The sequence below is a fragment of the Crocodylus porosus genome, unplaced genomic scaffold (genome assembly GCF_001723895.1).
Source record: "Crocodylus porosus isolate Cpor-Errol unplaced genomic scaffold, CroPor_comp1, whole genome shotgun sequence".
In the NCBI taxonomy this organism is placed as follows: Eukaryota; Metazoa; Chordata; order Crocodylia; family Crocodylidae; genus Crocodylus; species Crocodylus porosus.
Genome location: NW_017728911.1, coordinates 35,898,869 through 35,919,768, shown reverse-complemented (window position 1 = coordinate 35,919,768; position 20,900 = coordinate 35,898,869). Strand labels below are relative to the sequence as shown.

The window sequence follows — 20,900 nt, the reverse complement described above, 5'->3', positions numbered from 1 at the left end:
CTCAATATAATCCTGTCAAAGAGCTGGTTCACACCCCTTGCAATGCCGCCGGAGACGGATGTGCGTATGGGGCGAGTCAGACCAGAATCTGAGCCCTGTATGGAGGGCTGAGGATCTGACTGCGCCACTCGCAGGGTCTGGTGATGTGCCGTGTGAGCCGGCTGTTTGGGGGCCAGCCTTCGAAACCAGGCTTGTCACCTGAGCTTAGGAAGTGCCAACGTGGGCACTACAACTCACAAAATACGTGAAGCACATTGTGGATCCCCTGCATTTTTATCAAATACTGATCACTGCTAGATCTTTTCCTTTTGGATATCCTTGGCAACTTGTGACTGCTCCCTAGGTCAGCTGAATGGCATTGAAAGAAATCCTGGAGAGACCATCTTTCTTGGGGAGTGGATGTGTGGGTCTTAACCTTCGCAGGCAGTCATTCAATGTCCTCTTTGTGCTACTTGCAGCTCTAAAGAGTATCAGCATGCCAAACTTCGCACTACCAAACCTGCAAAGCCACATCTGTTTTCGTATAGAAACTCTACAGGGGCTTGCTGAGACAGAGCCAGCCCACGTGAACTGATCACTCAGCCAAAAACATGGATTAGGATGTTGACAGCTAAGAGATCCAGGAAACCCTACAGGGACGGCAGCGCTGTACTAGGAAATGGCTCACTGAAGTTCTGGTAGTAGTTGGCCAAGTAGTCAGCCCATCGGAAAAGTAGATAGACTTACCCAGGAGCAGACGAGAGTCGAATGATTTGGCTATTGAGTCATCCTTTTTTTCTTGTGCAGCTCCAGACAGCTCCATTAATCTCTCCTTTGGAAATGTCCTCTTTATTTGGCTGTGAGGCAGACCAGATAATGAAACCCTTTACAAAGTGAGGGGAGCAGCCCAGCTTACCCCTGGTATCCAGAGGCAGGGCAAATAGAGATTATCAGCCCAGCAGTGCAACTAGACAGGTAATAAACTATCCCTCTGCTCGAACTCTCGGGGAAGTATTAAGAAACCCTCCCCCATCCTTTCAGTTGATTCCCTGGGGAGGGAGAAGTCGAAAAGTCTTTCACTGCCCATAAAACCCAGACCTGCCTGGAGTCTTTCCAAAATATCTCCTTGGGCACATGCCAGCTTCCTCCCCTTGGAAAATTGGGTGGCTTTCCCCTCACCTCCCCACCCCTTGGGAGCTACTTTCCTTTAGCCCCTTCATTATCTTTTTGGATCCAGCTTCTAGCAGGCTAAGTGGGACCAAGCCAGAGTCTCCTTGTAGGTTAGTTGTAGGTGGTGGGCTAGAAAAGCAAAGTGCATTTCAGGTGAAGGTGCAGCTTACTTAAAAGGGCATGTGTTTTCAAGGCTTCCTGTAGTGCCAGTAAGAACTGCTCTGGCTTTTCCACTTCTGCCTGATAGTTTGCTGGAGTTGTCATTCTCCACCTGCGCCTGAAAGCCTTCGATATGGTATCTCATCCTATTCTCACAGATAAACTAGCAGGCTGTGATGTAAATGATTACACAGTCTGGTGGATGACAGATTGGCTGACGGGTCGCACGCAGAGAGCGGTGGTGGACGGGTTGGTATTGACCTGGAAAGGTGTGGGAAGCGGAGTCCCGCAAGGCTCGGTCCTTGGACCGGTGCTATTCAACGTCTTCATCAGTGACTTGGATGAGGGTGTGGAAAGCACTCTGTCCAAATTTGCTGATGATACCAAATTGTGGTGAAAAGTTAACACACTAGAGGGTAGGGAATGAATCCAAGCGGATCTGGACAGGTTGGAAAAGTGGGCAGAACAGAACAGGCTGCAGTTCAACAAGGACAAGTGCAAAATGCTGCACCTGGGGAGAAGGAATCCCCAACACACTGACAGGCGGGGGGATGACCTTCTCAGCAGCAGAAAGGGATCCTGGAGTCGTAGTTGTTGACTCCAAGATGAACACGAGTCGTCAATGTGACAAAGCGATCAGTAAAGCTAACTACACTTTATCATGCATTAGCAGATGCATGGCGAACAGGGCCAGGGAGGTGATCCTCCCCCTCTATGCAGCACTGGTCAGGCTGCAGCTGGAGTACTGTGTCCAGTTTTGGGGGCCGCACTTCAGGAGGGAAGTGGACAACATGGAGAGGGTCCAGAGACGGCTGCTTGTATGGTTAGGGACCTGTAAGGAAAGCCCTACAAGGAGAGATTGAGGGCCCTGGATTTCTTCAGCCTCCACAAGAGAAGGCCGAGAGGTGATCTTGAGGCTGCCTACAAATTCATTGTGGGGGGAGGACAGCAAGGAATAGGAGATGCTCTATTTACCAGGGCACCCCTTGGAGTAACTAGGTACAATGGTCACAAACTAACGGAGAGCAGTTTCAGGTTAGACATCAGGAAGAGCTTTTTTACAGTGAGGGTGGCCAGAATCTGGAATGGGCGTCCAAGGGAGGTGGTGCTGTCCCCTACCCTGGGAGGTCTTTAAGAAGAGGCTGGGCATGTACCTGGCTGGGGTTGTCTGACCCCAGCACCCTTTCCTGCCCTGGGCAGGGGGTCAGACTCGATGATCTGCTGCAGACCCTTCTGCCCCTTGCATCTATGAATACTTATCTACCTACAGGCCAGTGGCGAAAGGCTTTATTGACCTACAAATCGTGTGAGATACATTGACCCACCTACCAGGCCCAAAAGCCTGAGTCAGGTGCTTTAATAATGTCCCTTCCTCCATCCCTTCTCCTGTTGTCCCCGCCACCTCCACCCCACCCCAAACCTCACCATTCAAGAAGCTGTTCCTAGGAGAGAAACACAGGCTTGCTAATGTTTGACTGGCTCCCAGTCATGTCTTATATAGCACTTTTTTTGGTGCTGTGTGACCTCTGTCACCAGGGTCCCTCCTCCTTGCATCCCCTCAGGTTCTTGGAAATTGTTCCCTTTTTGCTATGGTTAAGAGTGGGAGGTGAGACGGTTGCTCTTTTGGTGTCAAAACATAGGTCCTGATGTTCTCTGCTCTTGTGATGTGATTATCAATGCCTGCATGACCGTGACTTGCATGGTGGTATTCCTAATCTCTGTGCTGAACTGAATGAGAGCAGGCTGCAGCCCAGGTCCTGTGTGGGAGTGGCATTACCATCTAAATGTGTCCCATGGAAAGACCAGACAAAGACCCCCTTTGTCCCATCCCTTCTGTGTCTAAACAGGACTCTAGTGGAATTTCCCCCACTGGTGAGGATGGAGGGCTCTTGGTAGAGTTTAGATCTCCCTGCTCTGCTGTGTTTTGGCTCATGAGAGGTCTTTGGGTTGTACAGACCCTTATTGTGCTCTGACCCCTGCTTTCTCACTGAGCAGAATCAAAGTCTGGGCTATGCTGAGACTCTGTTGGGTGTTGGATGTGTGGTGCCAAACCCTGGCTGCTTCACCAAGTACCGGTTCCAACCTAAAGTGAGGAGAAAGACTGGTATAAAGAGACAGTACCAGGCCACCTTTTTGATATAGAAGAGATATCAAATCTTATGAGATATTTTGGGCATCTTCTGGTTCAGTGGCATTTTTTCCCCCTTCAATGGGCACGTGTACATGTGTTATTGCAACACAATAAACTCTGGTGTAGTTTGCACCGGAGTTTATTGCTTGCAGGTGCAGTGTTTACACATGCAGTCAGGACTGCAGCACGTTGAGCCGGGGTGGTGCAGCCCTGGTCACCATCTACGCGTGCGTTGCGGGGGTGTAAATAACTCCACCATAGGATAGTACTTGTGTCGGGCAGGTAAGCCCTCGGGTGGAGTTAATTAGCTTACTCTGACCTAATAGCACCACACGTGTAGATAGTGACACTTTACTGTGGGGCTAATTAGCAAACCCCGTGCATGTGTAGTTACCCCCAGTTAGAGTTACTGAGCTAAGAGGAAGGGAGGCAGACTCTTCACGAGCCCTTTCTTTTCATCCCTCTGGGACAGATGTGTCCATCAGAACAAGGTCACTCTTGCAGGACTGCCGCCTGCCCTGCTGCGGGAAGGGGCAGCTGCAGCTGGCTCGGCATTTCCACCCCATTGCCATGTGGCTAGGAACGGTCCCTGTAGAGGGTGTCTGCGTGCCTCCGTTTTTAGCCTTGCTGAGGGAGGAAACGTAATTAACATTGAGATTTTTTTTCCCTTTGAAAACTTGAAAGAGAGCCTTAAAGCCTGTTCCTCCAAGGCTCTTCTACATCTCCATCCTATTGAGCAGTAATTGCCTTTGAGACTGGCGGTGGCTTTAAACAACAGGCGTGTAGATATGCACCATAGGCTTTTGAAATGGCAACTTGTTTTTTAAAGGGGGTTCACTGGGAGAGGGAGCTGGGAGTGCTGTGGGTCCGAGAGCCCAGGGAGGTGTCTGTGGAAAGGATTATATGCAGCAGTTGCTTGTGATAGCAGGAAATGGGGCTTGATAACCCAACAGGTCCCTTGCACTCGTATGTCCCTCGGTATGGGGTGGAGTTATTGTAATGGTGTAGTGGTACTGTAAGAGTTATTTTGGGACAGGCTTGTTTCCTTATGGGTTTTTTTGTGTTTTGTTTTGGATGAATATTCAGGGCCGTAAAGGACTGGGCTCCATTTTCATCTGGGCATCAGGAAATGGTGGCAGAGAAGGAGATTACTGCTCATGCGATGGTTACACTAACAGCATCTACACCATCTCCATCAGCAGCACGACTGAGAACGGTCAAAAGCCCTGGTACCTGGAGGAATGCGCTTCAACCCTGGCTACCACCTACAGCAGTGGAGCTTTCTACGATCGGAAAATTGTAAGTGTTGTCTCTGAGTCTCGCTCATGGAGATCCACCCACCTAAAACCTCCCCAGTGGTTCAGCAAGAGTGAGGTGTGGCTGAATGATGCAGAGTTCAGCTTCAGGTGCTCACACCGTCTTTCAAAACTTCTGGGTACTGCTAGTGCCGTCGCTAGGCTTCACCCCGGCAGAGACTGCAGCTCAGCAGTGAACGGAGTGAGTGTAGTTTGCAAAGCCCTGTGGGCTCCCTCGAAATGAAAGTTGTGCTATAAGACTAAATCCCTGCTTGAAGTACATACCTCCAATGTAGTGCCTTCCGTGAAAATCCATGCTTCATTAGACTTTCATATGGCTTTGGGTTTTTACATTTCTTTCTGTTTGGGACTTCTTTACAGTGAAGCCTCAATCATGAAAACACAGAGGCCATGTGCTCCGTGTCGAGTCGGTGGGGCTGCTCCTGTTCTTAAGCTGAAGCCTGCATGGGTTTGTAAAATCAGGACCCTGTCTTGTAATTTTGGGCATGTCTGCATGTGCGCTTTAGTTCTCATGAGCTTATTTTAATGGGCATTAAAGCGTCACAAAAAACCATGCACTTTCACTAATGGACTTTAAAAGGGCTAATGCACCTTTTTCTAGTACCTTACAATGGAGGTGCTAAATTTAGTGTGCATTAGCAAAAGCGCATTAATAAATGTGTGGACCTGCCCTTTACGACTCGATTCTGCACTCTGTTTCTCGGGCTTTACACTGATGTAATTCTGAGGGTGTCACTGGAACCAGTTTAGAGGACATCTAATAGGAGAAAAGAATCTGACTTCTTTTATTTCCTTAATAAGTGAAAACCTGTACAATGTTCCAGGCCTCCTAAAGCGATATGACTGTGCACATATTGTCCTGGGCCCTCCCTTCTGCATGGATTTCATTTGGTTTCTGAGTTACTTGCACTGTAGCTTGAGGTGGGGAACAGAGAGGGAGGGTGGTCCAGTGGTTCCAGCCATCTGCCTGACTTCAAGTCCTTGTTGTGCTACAGATATCCTGAGCAACCTCAGGTCACCTGATCTCTCTGGACCTCATGTTCCTATCTGTGAAATGGGAATAGTGGCAGTTTCGTACCTCAGAGGCATACTGGGAGGATGAATGTAGTAAAGGTGTGCAGTGATCAGATAGTATAGTAACAGGAGCCAGTTAATTATGAAAATAAATAGTGCTCCAGAAGTTTAGAGAGAGACTTGTGCATGCACTGCTTTGGTAGCAGGTAAAAACACCTAGGAGCTATTTCTTTCCTCCTCGGCACTTTTCCCCCATAGGCACAAGTTGGATGGGTTCCTTCCCCTCAACCATTATGTGCAATTATTGCAAACCAGTGGGGAGTGTTACAGCATCTGTGCTCTGATTACGTTAATAAGAATTTAATGCTGACTTAAAAGGAAAGGTTCGTGTGTCTGAACCACAGACCATTTTTAATCTTAAAAGTGATTTTTAGAGCCCATGCTGTAAATGTGGTGTAATTAAGACGACGGTTTTATGCATGCTGTTTAAACAGAAAGCTCAGATATTTCAGTAGAGGTAGAAGGCCATGTTTTGTAGCTGTGAATCCACGCCTCTTGATTTGCACCATCTCTGCTAGAAAATGGCTCTTTATAAAGGATGCTTATTTTTACATTTGTTGGTAGAAGCAGAATCAATGCTTTATACACTGCAAACCCAGCAGGGAGATGGTGTGTGGCAGCAACATTTGCTCGCTTGGGAAGGTAATAGTTTGAAAAGTCAGGCCCTCTTCTCTGACTTACCACTCTGCTGGGAAGCTCAGAGAAGCAGGGCAGCAGGTCTGGCTCAGGAAGATGCTTGCATTCAGGACACCCACGGGCTGGCCCACAGCCGGGTGGGACATGAGCTAGTCTCATGTAGCAGACGTGCATTCAGTGAGCTCCTTGCTCTGGCAGCTCTGATTTATCGCATTGCCTGATCAGTCACCCCCAGTGTGGCTAAAAAGGACCCTGACCTCCAGCAAAACAGCTGTCTGGGCAACAACCATTTATCAAAACTTGATCATCTTTTTCCTGTTCAGTTTCTTCTAAGAGAAAAGTGGGACAACATCCACGGCTTTGAATGAATCTCTCCACGGACCGTTTGGATAACTTGATTGCCTGTCAAGTTATGGCAGCTTATGCCACTTCCTAAAAGCAAGATGTTGAGTTCGGAGAGTCCCTGTGCATCATGTGAAACGTAGCCCCTGTTGATATTACTCACTGGCCCTGCTCGTTACCGGAATTAGCTGGGAATTTTTCCATCAAATTTATCCATTGACAGAAAATGCAGTTTTTGCTAAATCAAATTTTTCTGCAGGAAACTGTTAGTTTTCCCCATATACTTTGATTTTGCTACATGACATTTTTCTCAGCTGTTTCTTTCACCTACAAAATAAAACCAAAAAGAAAAGTCAGCAGTTCAGCCTTTTCTCATTAAGTCAGGATGGAAACAAAGATTGAAACACTGAGATTTCCCATGATGGAAAATCCAGTGTTTGCCCAGGTCTCCTCATTCCCTGCCCAAGCTAATGGAACTAGTGGATGGAGTTTCATGCTTTAAGAGTATCCTGAAGTTTTCAAAAAAACCAACCCCAACCCTGAAAGGGACACTAGACACACAGCATCCAGGGGGAAAAAAACTACCCAGTGATCTGCCCAAACCTTATCTATTAACTTTTATAAAACTCATGCAACTAAACGTGCCACCACAGGTTGTAGATATTATCCCCAGACAGCAGCTGCTTTGGAAATATAACAGACACCTCCTCTGAAGAATAAATTGATACCCAGATAGTTGCATTGCATCTCCAGAGTATCTCAGTGCTCTAGAGCTGGCTAGCAGGTGTTACCTTCAAGCAGCAAAATGGCTGGTGGGATGGAGACCTGCTTTGATTCAGCTGGATATTTTTTTGTTTTAACTTTTTCTTGGGCAGGTGCAAAATTGCCATCTCCAAAAATCACGAGAGTGGTGCCCCAAATCCTGAGATCTGCTTAAAAACCGCAAGATTTTGAATAAAGAAATAAATAGGTAACTGATGGTTTGCCCCAGGTTCTGAGCCTTTGGAGCTCCCTTTTCCAAACTTATTTGAAATGAGTTTTTCTTCTTTTTTTTTTTGCTAAAGGAAAGCTGATGCCAGGAGACATGGCTTTAAGGAAAATACTAAGTATCATAGGGCTCAAGGTAAAACTGGGAGTGCTGGCAGCGCTAGGGTGTAGATATGTCCGATTTAACTTCTCATCTGAAAGCATGTACAGGGTGTTTTCCTCTTCGTGTGTTTAAATGATGGCATTCAGAACTAACTCAGAACTAACTTGAGTCTCAGATGGGATTTGAACATGGAAGGAAAGGTGTTACTAGCTGAGTCCATGCCTACAGGCATCTGCATGTCTATGAGCTAGATCGTTATGGGGGCGATACCCATATCCTCATATTCCCAGCTGGTAATGGCACAGCAGACAGATTTGTCTGCCCTGCAACTGTGGCTGGCTGTAGCAGTTTGCTATTGTTTCCCGGGACCCCAGCAGTGATGGAGAGTGAAAACTTGTGTGGATATGACCGCAGCAATGCAGGAGATGTTGTCTCTGCTCCTGAGGTTTCCCAGTGCAGCGTGAATGCTTGTTTTCTAGGCACAGCTTTCTACAGGTTCATGATCCTCAACAAAACTACTCGTAGTTGTTTCTCCCCTAATTTAAATCTTTGTTTTCTAGCAAAGTAGCCGGAGTACAACTTAAGATAGGAGCTTGTGAAGTACATCTTTTGATCCCATGTGCATCCTCGCCGTGCTTTGCTAAGGCCCCGATTCACAAAGACATCTGCTTAAATCTCAGTGTGTGCTCAGCTGGTGATTTCCGTGGGACACCAATGCTGGAGCAATGTACATGCCAACCTGTTCTCCTAAATGCAGGCAGGTGCCTGCATTTTGCAAATTTTCCAGTTACTTTCTTTGTGCCGTCTGCCCTGCTCCTCCCATGAACCTCACTGTTCTCCTTCTGCTGGGATGCCTACAAAACCGCCGCACTTCTTAGGCAGGTGGTTTGCTCTGAGTGCTCGGTATTCTGTTGCTAATTATCATCTCATTGTATTGCATCTCCACCAGTTGCCTTTCAGCATTACAGATCAGGGGTTGGCAACCTACAGCCCAGAGGCCAGATCCAGCCTGCCAAGACCCTGGATCTGGCCCATAAACCCAGCGGCCTTTGGTTGCATTTGGGCAGCGGGGGGCTTTGGCAGTGTCCCAGGCATAGCCAGGGGTGGGGCGCTCCAGTCCTGCTCCAGCCAGGTGCCAAGGAGAAGTGGTAGTAGCAGCAGTTACTGGGTCCTTGCTCCAGCCCACCCAGACCTGAGCCAGATTATTTGGGCCTGCTGCCACACAAAGGTTGCTTACTGTTAATAACTCTTCACTTCTCAGGGCAGGAATCCTCTTTCTATGACGCACAGCACCTAACAAAGTAGAGATTTATTCCCAAACTAGGACCCTTTGGCGCGCTTGCAACATAGTCTGCTCCCAGCCACGTGATGGCTCTTTGAGGCTCATCACAGTCGAGGCTTTCAATCAGTAGCCGTTCAGCTGGTCTTAAATAAACTCTGATCTCTGAGTGCTGATCTGTTCACAGCAACCTTCTGTGTGTGAGAGGGGACTTGGTCTGTCTTATAATCTTAGATCTCCGTAGAGATCTGCACAGTCACTAGCTGCAATCACTTTGTCATTAGGTTACCACGGACTTAAGGCACCGCTGCACAGATGGCCACACGGGAACCTCCGTCTCTGCACCCATGGTCGCAGGCATCATCGCCTTGGCCTTGGAAGCAAAGTAAGTCACTCCTTCCTTTGTCGACAGATTCCTGCATTGAAAGTTCAGAATAATAGCAGGGTCCCCGACAATTACCACCGAGGAGAAGGAGCAGGTGTTTACAACAGAGCTGGTGAAAAGGGGGGAAATCATTTCATGGGAAATGTCAAACTTGTTTCCATTTTATGAGGTTTGGGCAGTCCCCATCTTACACAAAACAGTCGTTTTAAGCCTTTTTTTTTAAACCAGTGTGATTCTTCACACTTTTTCCCCCCCAAAAACCTGGCTGTCACAGCGAGATGACACAGACTTCAATAGGCCAAAGATTTTGCTAGCTCCTTCAAAAGTGATTTTGATGCACTGTCGACTAAGCATGCTGTGTAAGATGGAAAATATCAGCAATGTTGTCAGGTGTTTTTCCCACCCCCTCTCTAAATGTTTCATTGTGGCTGTAAGGAGGCTTTGGAACAACAACTGAAATTCATTTGGTGGGAACCATCTCAGCCAGCTCCATGCATTAAATAAGCCATGTTTAATAAAAACGGGATCCCTTCTTCAACTCAACTCATCTTTCCAGCCATCTCTCTTTCTCCCTCTCCCCCTCATTTCCCTGCTTTGAACAGCTGAATTTAAGAGCATACCCTAACGATTGTAACAGCTGCATCACACCAGATCATGAAGCGGGTGAATGATCTTGGGATAAGCCTTGTCTTCGCTGCGTGTGCCTTGCCACTGGCCTGCCTCTTCTAACCTAGGGGTGTCTTCTGATGCAAGGCTTCTGTGGATGGCAGCTGCCCTGGTGTCATGTGGAGTGAGAGGAGGGTCTAACATCCAAAACAGTCAGGGTTTGCTTCAGCATCGTTCAAGTGCCCAGCGCGGATCCAGGCATGTGGGCATCGTGGGCTCCCTGCAGGGCATAGCCACCTAGCAGCTGCACAGCCCTGCTCTGCTTCTCCTCTGGTTTCAGACAAGGCAGCGGGAGGTGTTTTCCATGGAAACAGGCATTTCACTGCTGATTCCCAAGCAGCTGGGCAGTTAATGGGCCTGATCCTGCTCCCTTTGAAGTCTGAGCCTGTGCTATTAGAGGGCTGTGTGTAACAAAGCTGTTGCCGACATCTGCTGATGCATGATCCAACCCTGGCAGAACGCTGATAGGACTTAGCCTCTGAAAAGATTTCACTCTTCATCCCATTGCAAGGCTGGCTCCTATACATTTCTTTTCTGAGAAGTGTTTCTTCATAGACAAGTGTCTTGAAGACCTTCTCAACTGTATTATTGTAGGGGAGGGCAAGAGAGCAGGAAGCAAAATCAGGCTGCGACTCCTAACTCCTGCAGCCATGAATAACCCGTAAGCAACTGTGATTGCACAGTCGGAGGGACAAATAAGTCATTATGTTGATGCGATGGACCTCATGGCTGGCATTACAAATGCTGGCATAGCTGGCAACTTTTGTTTTCATTACCCCCACCAGCTTTTCAGTGCTTGGCTCTGTTTTAAATCAAGGAACCCATGTTGGGTGAATACATTCCAGGAGATGTAATTTCCATTACAAATACATTAGGAGAGTCAGATGTAATTTTTGGATTGTTTAATCGGGACATAAAATGCAACGTTAAGTAGCAGGGCATGGCACATGAGAGAAAGCCAAGCGCTGGGATATTCCATTATTCCAAGAAGAAATGCATTGAATTTCTTTTGCTACGTGCAGCTTAGAATTGTAAATCAAAGCTCAAGTTGCTTAAGTAACGTCTGTAGGAGAAAGCACAAAAAAATGCTTGCGAAACATTTCTGAGCTGCAATTCTTATGTATGGTTAATGTGCACGTTGAGTGCAATTCACTCCAGTACAGAGGACCAGCACGATGCCTAAGCGCTATTTAAATCCCCCATCAGCTCTATTTTAAGCTTGTTTTTCACCCTAAACGAGGAATGTGGTTTATTTCCCACGGGGTTTATTGTAGGAAGTCAGGGTTTGCTGTGTAGCACCTCATCCCATTGGCTTACAGGCTCATAGAAAACTCCAGTTGGAAGGACCCTCAAGTCATCTTCTCCATCCCCCTGTTCAGGGCAGGATCATCCGTGTCCAAACCATCCCAGGCAAATGTTTGCCTAATTGGCACTGAAAACTTCAAGTGATGGAGACTGCACAGTCTCTATAGGTAGCCTCTTCAGGTGCTGAACTCCCTTTGGTGACAGAAAGTTCTTCCAATATTATCTACCCCAAATTGCCATTGCTATATCAGGTCAAGTATGCTTCATGCATTGACTGGTGCCTGATATTTTGGAGAAAGATGGACCGATGTAGAAACTGCTTTACGGTGTAGATTTCCTTCCTGACATCTGTGAGGCAATCAGTTTATGTTCTTAAGCATGAGAGCTAAATATATAAGTCTGTCTAATAAAAGATACCAGATTCACCCAAAAAACCTTGTCTGCCATAGCTTGCAAGCACTCATTGCAGATGTATTGGCCATTGTATTACCCATGCCATCCAGTGCCCTGCTTGGCTCCGCTTCTCTTGATTCTGCCACGGCTTGGCCATTACCTCTCTGACTTGCAGAAACCATTCCTGCTGGGAAGATGGGGCAGAGTGCCAGGATCCTTTCAATCGTCACCCATGCCGTTAACATTTTAATCACGGGTTTATGCTATATTGCTTGTAACGGTGATGGAGAGGCAGTTCAGTCTGTTATCAAGGGGTGCTCTCTGTTTCTGCTGCAGGGAAGGTTGCACTCTCCTGTTCATACTGCAAAACATTCATAGCAGAGTGTAGCTGACGAGGTAGGGCTGGCTGAAAGTCACTACTTTGGCATGGTGAAGGCTTCCTATAATTTCCATTGTTTTGCATCCTTTATTGTTTTAGCCCTTTACTGACCTGGAGAGATGTTCAGCATCTGATTATTCGAACGTCCCGGCCGGTACATCTGAAAGCACTTGACTGGAAAACAAATGGAGCAGGACACAAAGGTGAGGCAGACTGGGATGGAAAGGGGAGGGGCGTTGGACTAAGCAACATTTGCTGCAAAGGGGCAGAGACAGCGATATGTGGAGAAGAGGGTGAAGAGCAAGGCCATTGGTGTCACTGTCTGCACACTCCGGGGAGAGGCCCTTTGGGAGGGTCTGTGCCGTACTACTGCAAAGCCTTGCACCTTGGCAAAGTCAGATCAAACACCAAGTCAGCTGGGCTCCGTGGGGGTGACTGCATTAGCAAGAATAGAGTAACCACAGTAACACTGTGTGTATTGGTCTAACTGGGGGAGTCAAACTGCCTGTGTGTAATTCCTGTTAATGCCAGTGGGAGTCCAGAGCAAATGAGTTAAAAATTGTGACGGCTGCCAAAATAGTCAGTCAGTAATGGTGGAAAATTTATCTAGAGCACAAACAGTCCTCTCTGGTTTGTTACTCCCTCCAGATAATGGCTGGAACATAAGAATGGCTTCAAAACACAGATGGCCTGTCTTACTGCAGCCACTTCTAAGCGTCCAGTCCAATGATTTATTAGCATCTCTATAGCAGAGATCTTAGGCACTGCATATAGGTATTGGGACAATCCTGTCTGCTCTGGTGCAATGCTTTAATTCTCATCTACTTCCATTTCCTCTGGGGCCCTTTACATATGAAAGGATTCTGATCTCCTCCCCAGATATAACCTCCTGGTTGCAACAGTTTTGGCCAGCCCCTCTGAGACTTGGAATAACAGAAATAAGCAGAATACTTGAGAGCTGAAACCCATTGGAAGGCACCAAGGATCACAACCAGTGCTAGGCAAATTCAGTGGGAGCCTTTACAAAAGTCCTTGCAACAAAAATCTGCTGATTCCCTTTGGTGGTGTTAGTGTTGCCTTCTCTTCATGTATTTGCAAACGTGTGGGGGGGGGCAGGGGAGATTTTAGTTGCAAGAATATTTGCATAGAAAAGGATCACAAGGGCTAGCACACAGCAATATTCACAGGAGCCTGAGCTCTGGCAGGGCTTTTCCCTACATTTCCAAGATTCCTCTTTGTTATTCTCACCAAAGGTTTGCTGGCGAATTGTAACAGTTAGCAGATAATTTGCAGTTTGATAAGCTTTGCAAAAGCCTGCTTATCCACGGATGTTCCCAGACCAGGGGACTTGAGCATCTGCTGCCTGTGCTGTCAGGCAACAGCTGGCCTGTGCTGAGAGGGGGTTAGGAAATCATAAAATAAAAATCAAAAGTTTGGAGAACTGAATCACTCTCCTTAAACCAGACTGCTGGCCCAATCCAGAAGTCTCTGCCTGGCTACCTTCGCTCAGTCGGATAGGGCGTCACAGGCGAGAGTGCAAAGATGAACATAAAAAGGAAGGATGGTTGTGTGGGGAGGTTCCTCCTAAGGAGACCTGGATTTTCCCCGTCTCCAACAGAGGCTTGGCATGTCACCATGAGCCACTCAGCTAGTTTGCTTGTGCCCGAGTTCCTGGGTGTGGAGGGGATATGCCCACGTCCCTGCCTCAGCACCATAAATCCAGGCTTGCGGCACTGTTTTTGAGAGCCTCCAGCACTGCGGTGCCATGGCACTGATTTCCTGCTGCCCCCATGCCACCCCCGAGGTTGCTGCCAAGAAGTGCCAGTTGGGTCTAGTGCCAAATCCAAATCCCAGACAGGAGGTGATGCTGCTGCCTTGGACCACCCTGAGGACACACCAAGCAGCACATCTGAGCCTGAGAGCGACCCTTGTGGAGGAGGCCAGCTCGAAGCAGACTCCTTACCTCAGAGGGTAGGTTTAGGTTAGATATCAGGAGGCACTACTTCACGGTCAGGGCGGCTAGGGTCTGGAACCAACTTCCAAGAGAAGTGGTGCAGGCTCCTACCCTGGGGGGTTTTAAGGGGAGGTTAGATGAACACCTTGCTGGGGTCATTTGATCCCAGTACTCTTTCCTGCCATGGCAGGGGGTCGGACTAGATGATCTGCTCAGGTCCCTTCTGACCCTAGAAACTATGAAACCTCATTTCTGGGATTTGGCTTCCACCGCAGGAGGGGGAACTGGTGGGCAGGACACTTCCGTAGGCAGCGCAGAAGGCTCCAGCTGCTGGACAGCTGTGGGTTGAGCTCACACTCAGTACCAGTTCCCCTCTCTGCTTGCCCAGAGCGTGAATATGGAGCAGAAGGCTTTTCACCTGGAAGACCTCTGCAAAAGGGTTAACTTGATCTTTAGGGGTTGCAGAAGTGCTAACCTTTGCAGAAGGGTTAACTTGATGGTGATGGGAATCTAACAAGAAGTATTTCCCCTGGTCTGGGCTATCACAGCTGACATCTGTATCTTCCTTGGCCTATTTTTTTGCCTCTGAGAATCCAGTCAAATGCATTTTTTGCCCCTAGGTTATTCCTAGGTGTTATTACTTTTCAGTAAGTAGGTTTCTGAGTCTTCTGTCTTTTCAGTTAGCCATCTATATGGATTCGGCCTGGTTAATGCAGAAGCGATTGTATTAGAAGCAAAGAAATGGAAAGCAGTACCTCCCCAGCATCTCTGCATTGGCAGCTCAGATAGAAAAACCAAGTGAGTATGAGCCAGGGTACGTGTCATGAGTCCCAGGGCTGAGAAATCTTTGGGATGAATGGATTTAGACTATGCAGTTCTCACTGCCCTGAGTGAAGGCCCTGTGGTTGTCTCCAGCAGGCATCCCCAGAGGAGGGACATGGGGTGCTGAAGCAGTTGAGTGCCAGAGGGAAAGGCAACCCCCATCCCATCCAACCCCCAGGCTTGTGCTTAGAGACACTGGACACTTCATGTCAGGAATATTTGCCCATTTCTGGGATGCTGTCCCAAGCAATCAAAAGCAGTTGGACATATATTTTGGCATGGCATGTTGAAACCACCCCGTTTTTCTCAGTATGATCCTGCTCAGTATGATAAGCATGAGTTTACCACGGGCTGTAAGCTTTTCTGCAATTGTGTGAATGAGAGCGGGGCACAGAAGGGTTTATGCCCAGGGCAGGAAATTATTTTGGGTGGAGGGCCTCTTACTGAGTTTTGGCAACCCATCAAGGGCCACATGACAGGGGCAGATAAATATTAATTTTCTAGCTTTTTTCAGGGCCCCACAGGCTAGCTAGAATGACCTGATGGGCTGCATCCAGTCCGCAGACCACATTTTGCCCACCCGTAGTTTATGCAGACCAGTTAATTTTGCTGCTTAGAGCTTTGTGATGCTTTATCAGAGAGGGACAAAATGTTACATGTGACACACAGCTTTTTTCTTGGGGGGAATAAAGAGTCAGGGCAGAGAGGATCTGTATTGTAGCACAGGTAATGTATAACTAATGCTCATCAAAAATCACATTGTGTTCTAGGTAATAAAATGTACCGGTGCATCTGCTCTTTCCTATTAACGTGGTCTAATATGGGGAGGAATTTGGGGCAAAAAAAGGGGGAAAAGTTGAGAAAAGTCAAAAGTTTTAAAAGTTCATATAGCCCTTGGGTGTGTTAATGCTTTTTTTTTTTTAAATTAAATCAAGCTACATTCTGAAACAAAAGATCATTCTGGTCTTCAAAAAATCAGTCCAAATGTTTCATTTAAAAATGCGTCAGAATAAATCTTTCAGTGTTTAAAACATTTCTCGCTCTCTGTTTCTCCCTCCATATCTCTCTCTCTGTTTTTGCTTGTGTTGGCCAAAACACATTTGGCTCAAATTAGTAAAGAGTTTATTTTCCCTCCCCCAACTGTATTTGTCACTGAATAAACCTTTTATTAAACAAATGTCTAACCTGTCCCAATCTGAGCGCAACATCCAGGGACTAGAAGCCTCAAATGCACTGTGGACAAACCAGCCTTGATCCTAGTATTACTGTGCAAATGCATGAGGATGCTTTGATTTGACTTTCTTTAAAAGGATGCCATGACTTGCACAATCCTTTAGAATCTGGACTCAGATCCTCCTCTCCCGAGTCAAAGTGCAGCCATTCCCACATGCTGACTGCATATTTGCATGGCTTTTTTATTCTTGTGCACCACAAACAGGATTTGCCAGGCAGTGAAATGTGCTCTGCCTCCTCTTTCCCTTCATGGTTTATCTTTGGTGGAGAGAGATCTGGTGGACCAGGGGTAATGACATGTAGGTGAAGTGATTTAGGATTGATCCGTCTAGGTCAGTATCGCAGAGTAGAAGAAGATGAGGAAAACCCTCTCATTTCTCAATAAGCACAGCTCTGATAGAGACTTATTCTCCTTTCCCTTGCTAGATGAAGGAGCAAAGAGTAAATGTGATTGGGGTGGACAAGCATATGGATGCCAAAGAAAACAGATGCTTTGCTGAGATGTCAAACCTCATAGTTAAAAGGAAGGGATGGCAGTCTGTGTCTCCATAGCATGGCAGTGTAGGAGAAGACAGTCCCCGTTGAGCTGAGACTTTGTTTAACTAATCCTGAGTTCACTTCCACCAGCAGAAAGTGGTGTGCGTCAATCATAACTGGTCTGCTCAAAGTCTAGCCAGTTCCCTGCTCTTCTTCTGTCCAAGCCAGCCCACGGTGGTTCAGGTGAAGAGGGTTTTGTGGAAGGTGTCTCTGCTTTTCTTTTAAGCCTACTCCAGAGCCTATTGGAGTCAACAGAAAGCCAGTGGATCCGGCTCTTTTTTGGAGGAGTTCCTTGTTCTGTTCAAATCCGGGAAATCTCTGGTTGGCCAAGGCACTGAAATAACAGCCTAAATGGAAACAGGCATACAGATGTGTTTTGCATTGCGGGAACCAACCAATTGACAGATATAGGCAGAATCATCCATCTGTCCAAATTAGTGGGTTTGAGTCATTAAAAAAAAAAAAAAAATCAAACTTCCTGGTAAGACACTGCCTCCTTCCCAGCACGGCGATGCACTCATTAAAGAGCATTATTTTACTGGAAAATGAAGGGATGTGGAGCTAGGAATTTGGAGCCAGGTTAATTCATAAAGCAGTTTATCTGAAAGCATGCTCATTCCAGCCCAGAGAGAAATGCTTCCCCCATAATACTACCAAATCAAAGTTTGTGACCCACAACTCTTGGATCTTCAAGACATTCAAAAGCCTCTCCTTATCATCGAGCACTTTACTCCATCACAGCTCCTGTGGAGTGTATTGTGATGCAGATGGGGGTGTAGGTTGTGTATACTGTGATGCAGATTGCATTGATTTGCCGTCTGCTGTGAAGCAATAAGAAACAATGATTGAACAAAACAATCCAAATTTTTTTCCTGGTCTCTGGGAAAACCTAGTTGAGGCTGGCAGGCAAAGAAAATGCTCCCCAGCTTTGAGGTCCATTCAACGCTCTGTCACACTCCTTGTTTTTCTGTCTGACTTAGCTTTAGTCAGGGAAATCTACCTTGCATGCAGTGTCTGTGAATGTAGGGAGGGTTTCCATCCATCTATCTACATATATATCAATCTATTAGTGTGCATAAGTGATGCACATACTTGTGTGCACCCATGCATACACTCGGAGGGAAACAAATATGCTTTGAGACCCCTCCAATGTACATGGCGTCTCACTGACCAGGTTACGCCCAGACTCTGCCCTGGACACATACAGTGTAAATTTGAATAGGATGCAGATAAGGATTATAGACAGACAGGAAGAGGACAATGAATCCCAGTAGTTACTGAATGAGCTGTGTGTATGTACATCTGGACTGCTAGGTCCTTTCCCACCGCCAGCACTTCTCTTAGGCAAGAGGGCACAATTTTTTTGCCCAGAAAGATTGCAATGGCACGAACCCTAAATTCAAGTTCTGTGTCCTTATCTTGTCTCCGTCTGCTCACTACGACAGTGGTTAAGAGTTGGAAGAGGCTGCCTAGGCAAGTTGTGGACTCTCCATCCCTAGAAATTTTCAAGAGCAGGCTGGACAGACACTTGGCTGGGATGGTTTAGTCAGAGATGATCCTACCTGGAGCAAAGAGTTAGACTAGATGACCTGGTGAGATCCCTTCCAGCTGTATGGTCTTATCATTCTTAGGGTCATTGATCTTTTCTCTTGCTGCAAGTACACAGCAGAGGGTATCCAGGGCTCCTTCCTGAGAGAGTGATAATATTAGAGGATGTCAGTGTGATTATATTCAGAGCCTTTGTCTTTGTGTTTGAAAGCTAGGATCATTCTGAGTTGCATCCACGCTATTTTCACACCTTGCTGATGGGGTTGTCTCATCCTAGTCCTTCATCATTACTCCAGCTTCACTTGAGTGTCACCACCAGGGATTTCAGGGGAAGTTTCCCTGGTGTAAATCAGGAGTGGTGAACTGCAGCATGCATCTTCATGGCTCATGAGAGTTTTGAGAGTCACCTCTGAAGTCAGATAGGAGTGAAATCAGGTTCTGGAACCAGCGTGGAGGGTCCTGTAACGCAGCATCACTTCTTTTGGCAGTGTCACAAAATCACTGGATTTGTTAGATCTTCAAACTATTTCTAGGTTGGGTTAAACAATTTTTGGAGTTAGCTTTCTGCATGAAGCTTCATGATGGTGTTTCTAATTACTAAACTGAGTAAACAGTCTTGAAGCTGGAAGAGGACCAGGAATAAGCTTTGGCTTGGTGGTTTTTCTTGGAGCATGCACAGAAAGCAGCGTAGGCTAATCCTAATATAGCAGGGTACTGCATGTAGCTAGTGGGGCAGCTCGTTTTTCCAGAGGTTTTCCTCAGACTCTGCTGTGGTGTTTTACTCCAACTGTTTCTGCAGAATGGAGTAATTATACGCCTGACACCTGCATGACACCGGGCTCCTTGGATCGGATCGCCTGTCTGCCGCCTGCAAGTTCAGTTTGGAGCTGAAAACAAAGGCACGTCAGGGGCTCTGATTCACTTAGGAAAACCTGAAGCACTACAAATAGCAAGAAGCCTGGTTCCAGGCATAACCTGGCTCTGAACGGTGCTGCTTGATGTATTAAAATGTCCATGCTGCCGTGATATTGGACCAGAAGGAGTAGTTGACAGATGCCGTTAGATATACAGGTCTGTTTTTAAAAAAACGCATTTAGAAGCTTCACTTCCAGAGAAATCAGTGAGAGTTAAATCCCTAAAAAGAGCCAGATTGTCCCAGGTTTGAACCAGATGCCCCTTGCTGACATGAACACAAGTCAGACACCTTGATTCCTTTGAAAATCTGGCCTGCAGAGGCTAAGGCTTTTTGAAGCCAGTAATGAGAAGAGGCAACATCTTGAATTTCACTCATGGTGAATGCAAATAATATTTTCAAATATTTACCAGTCCTCCTAGGGAATGACATCACTGTTTATAGCCATTTGGATTATTTTTTATGACTGAGGCAAAATAAGGCCAAGCAATGTAATCCCTGCGAGAGCCCTGAGCATGTGCTCAAAGAGGGCCCCAGAGGAAATCAGGGGAATAATAGAGGCTGCTCCCTCTAATAAATAGTGCATTAACAACATGACTGAGAACAGTACAGGGAATGCACCCGTTCATTGGTGGTGATTATCTCTGCCGCGAAGAATGCAGGCTCTTCGGCTTGCGGGGCTCAGCTGTAAGGGCACTGTCCAGATGTGAGCAAGCACTGAGCCTGCCTGGCTGGCCTTGTGCAGAGGGGTCCCGAGAGCAGTTGCTATGTGTGATGATGAGTCCCTCCCAAGCATGCCCAAAAGGGGTGCTCTAGTGTCCTGTGTTTCCTCCTAGTCCTTTTCAGTAGTTAGTGGGACCTGCCATTGGGACTGGTTTATCTGCTTAGCTTATATGCATATCCTTGGCACTCTTGAAAGGATCTGGTGGCAGCTCGGGGCAGTGAGAATTGTTGCACTGGAGCAGTGGTTTTCCAACTGGGTTGTAACTAACTGGCTAAGCAGCAGCTCTGCCAAAAAGGACCTGGGGGTTACAGTGGACAGTAAATTGGAAATAAGCCAGCAGTGTGCCAGGGAGAGGGAAGTTCAAGAAGGGTGGTTGCTCCTCAAGGGAGCAATCCTCAATGCACAAGCTAAGTCTATTCCATCTTGAAGGAAAGGCAGCAAGAGAGCACGGCAGCCCCCCCTGGCTCTCCAGGGACCTAGCGGACCTCCTGCGGCTAAAAAGGAAAGCCTACAAAGGATGGAGGATGGGATCCATCTCCAAGGAGGATTATTCTGCACTGGTCCGGTCCTGCAGGGAGCAAACCAGGAAAGCCAAGGCTGCAACTGAACTCTAACTAGCTTGGAGCATCAAGGACAATAAAAAGTCCTTTTTCAGATATGTGGGAAGCTGGAGGAAAAGCAAGGGCAATGTTGGACCCCTGCTGAACCAGATGGGACAGCTGACAACTGACGCCCAGGAAAAAGCCAACCTATTAAATGGGTACTTTGTATCGGTCTTTCATCAGTCCCATGGGACACCCATGCCTGCTGCGGGACAGGGAGGTCCGGGTGAGGGAGATCCCCTTCCCTCCATCAATGCTGACCT

General features: G+C 47.1%; 1 protein-coding gene across 1 annotated transcript in view; it reads left to right on the top strand.

The window, feature by feature from the left end:
• PCSK6 (proprotein convertase subtilisin/kexin type 6) overlaps positions 1 to 20,900 on the top strand; it is a gene marked incomplete at its 5' end in the record, with an annotated part of 121,522 nt that overhangs the window by 64,240 nt on the left and 36,382 nt on the right. Inside the window, 4 exons of the mRNA XM_019533187.1 lie at positions 4,526 to 4,738; positions 9,461 to 9,561; positions 12,404 to 12,507; positions 14,939 to 15,056. Of these exons, the coding sequence (XP_019388732.1) occupies positions 4,526 to 4,738; positions 9,461 to 9,561; positions 12,404 to 12,507; positions 14,939 to 15,056 (536 nt within the window). The remainder of the gene's footprint in view (positions 1 to 4,525; positions 4,739 to 9,460; positions 9,562 to 12,403; positions 12,508 to 14,938; positions 15,057 to 20,900) is intronic.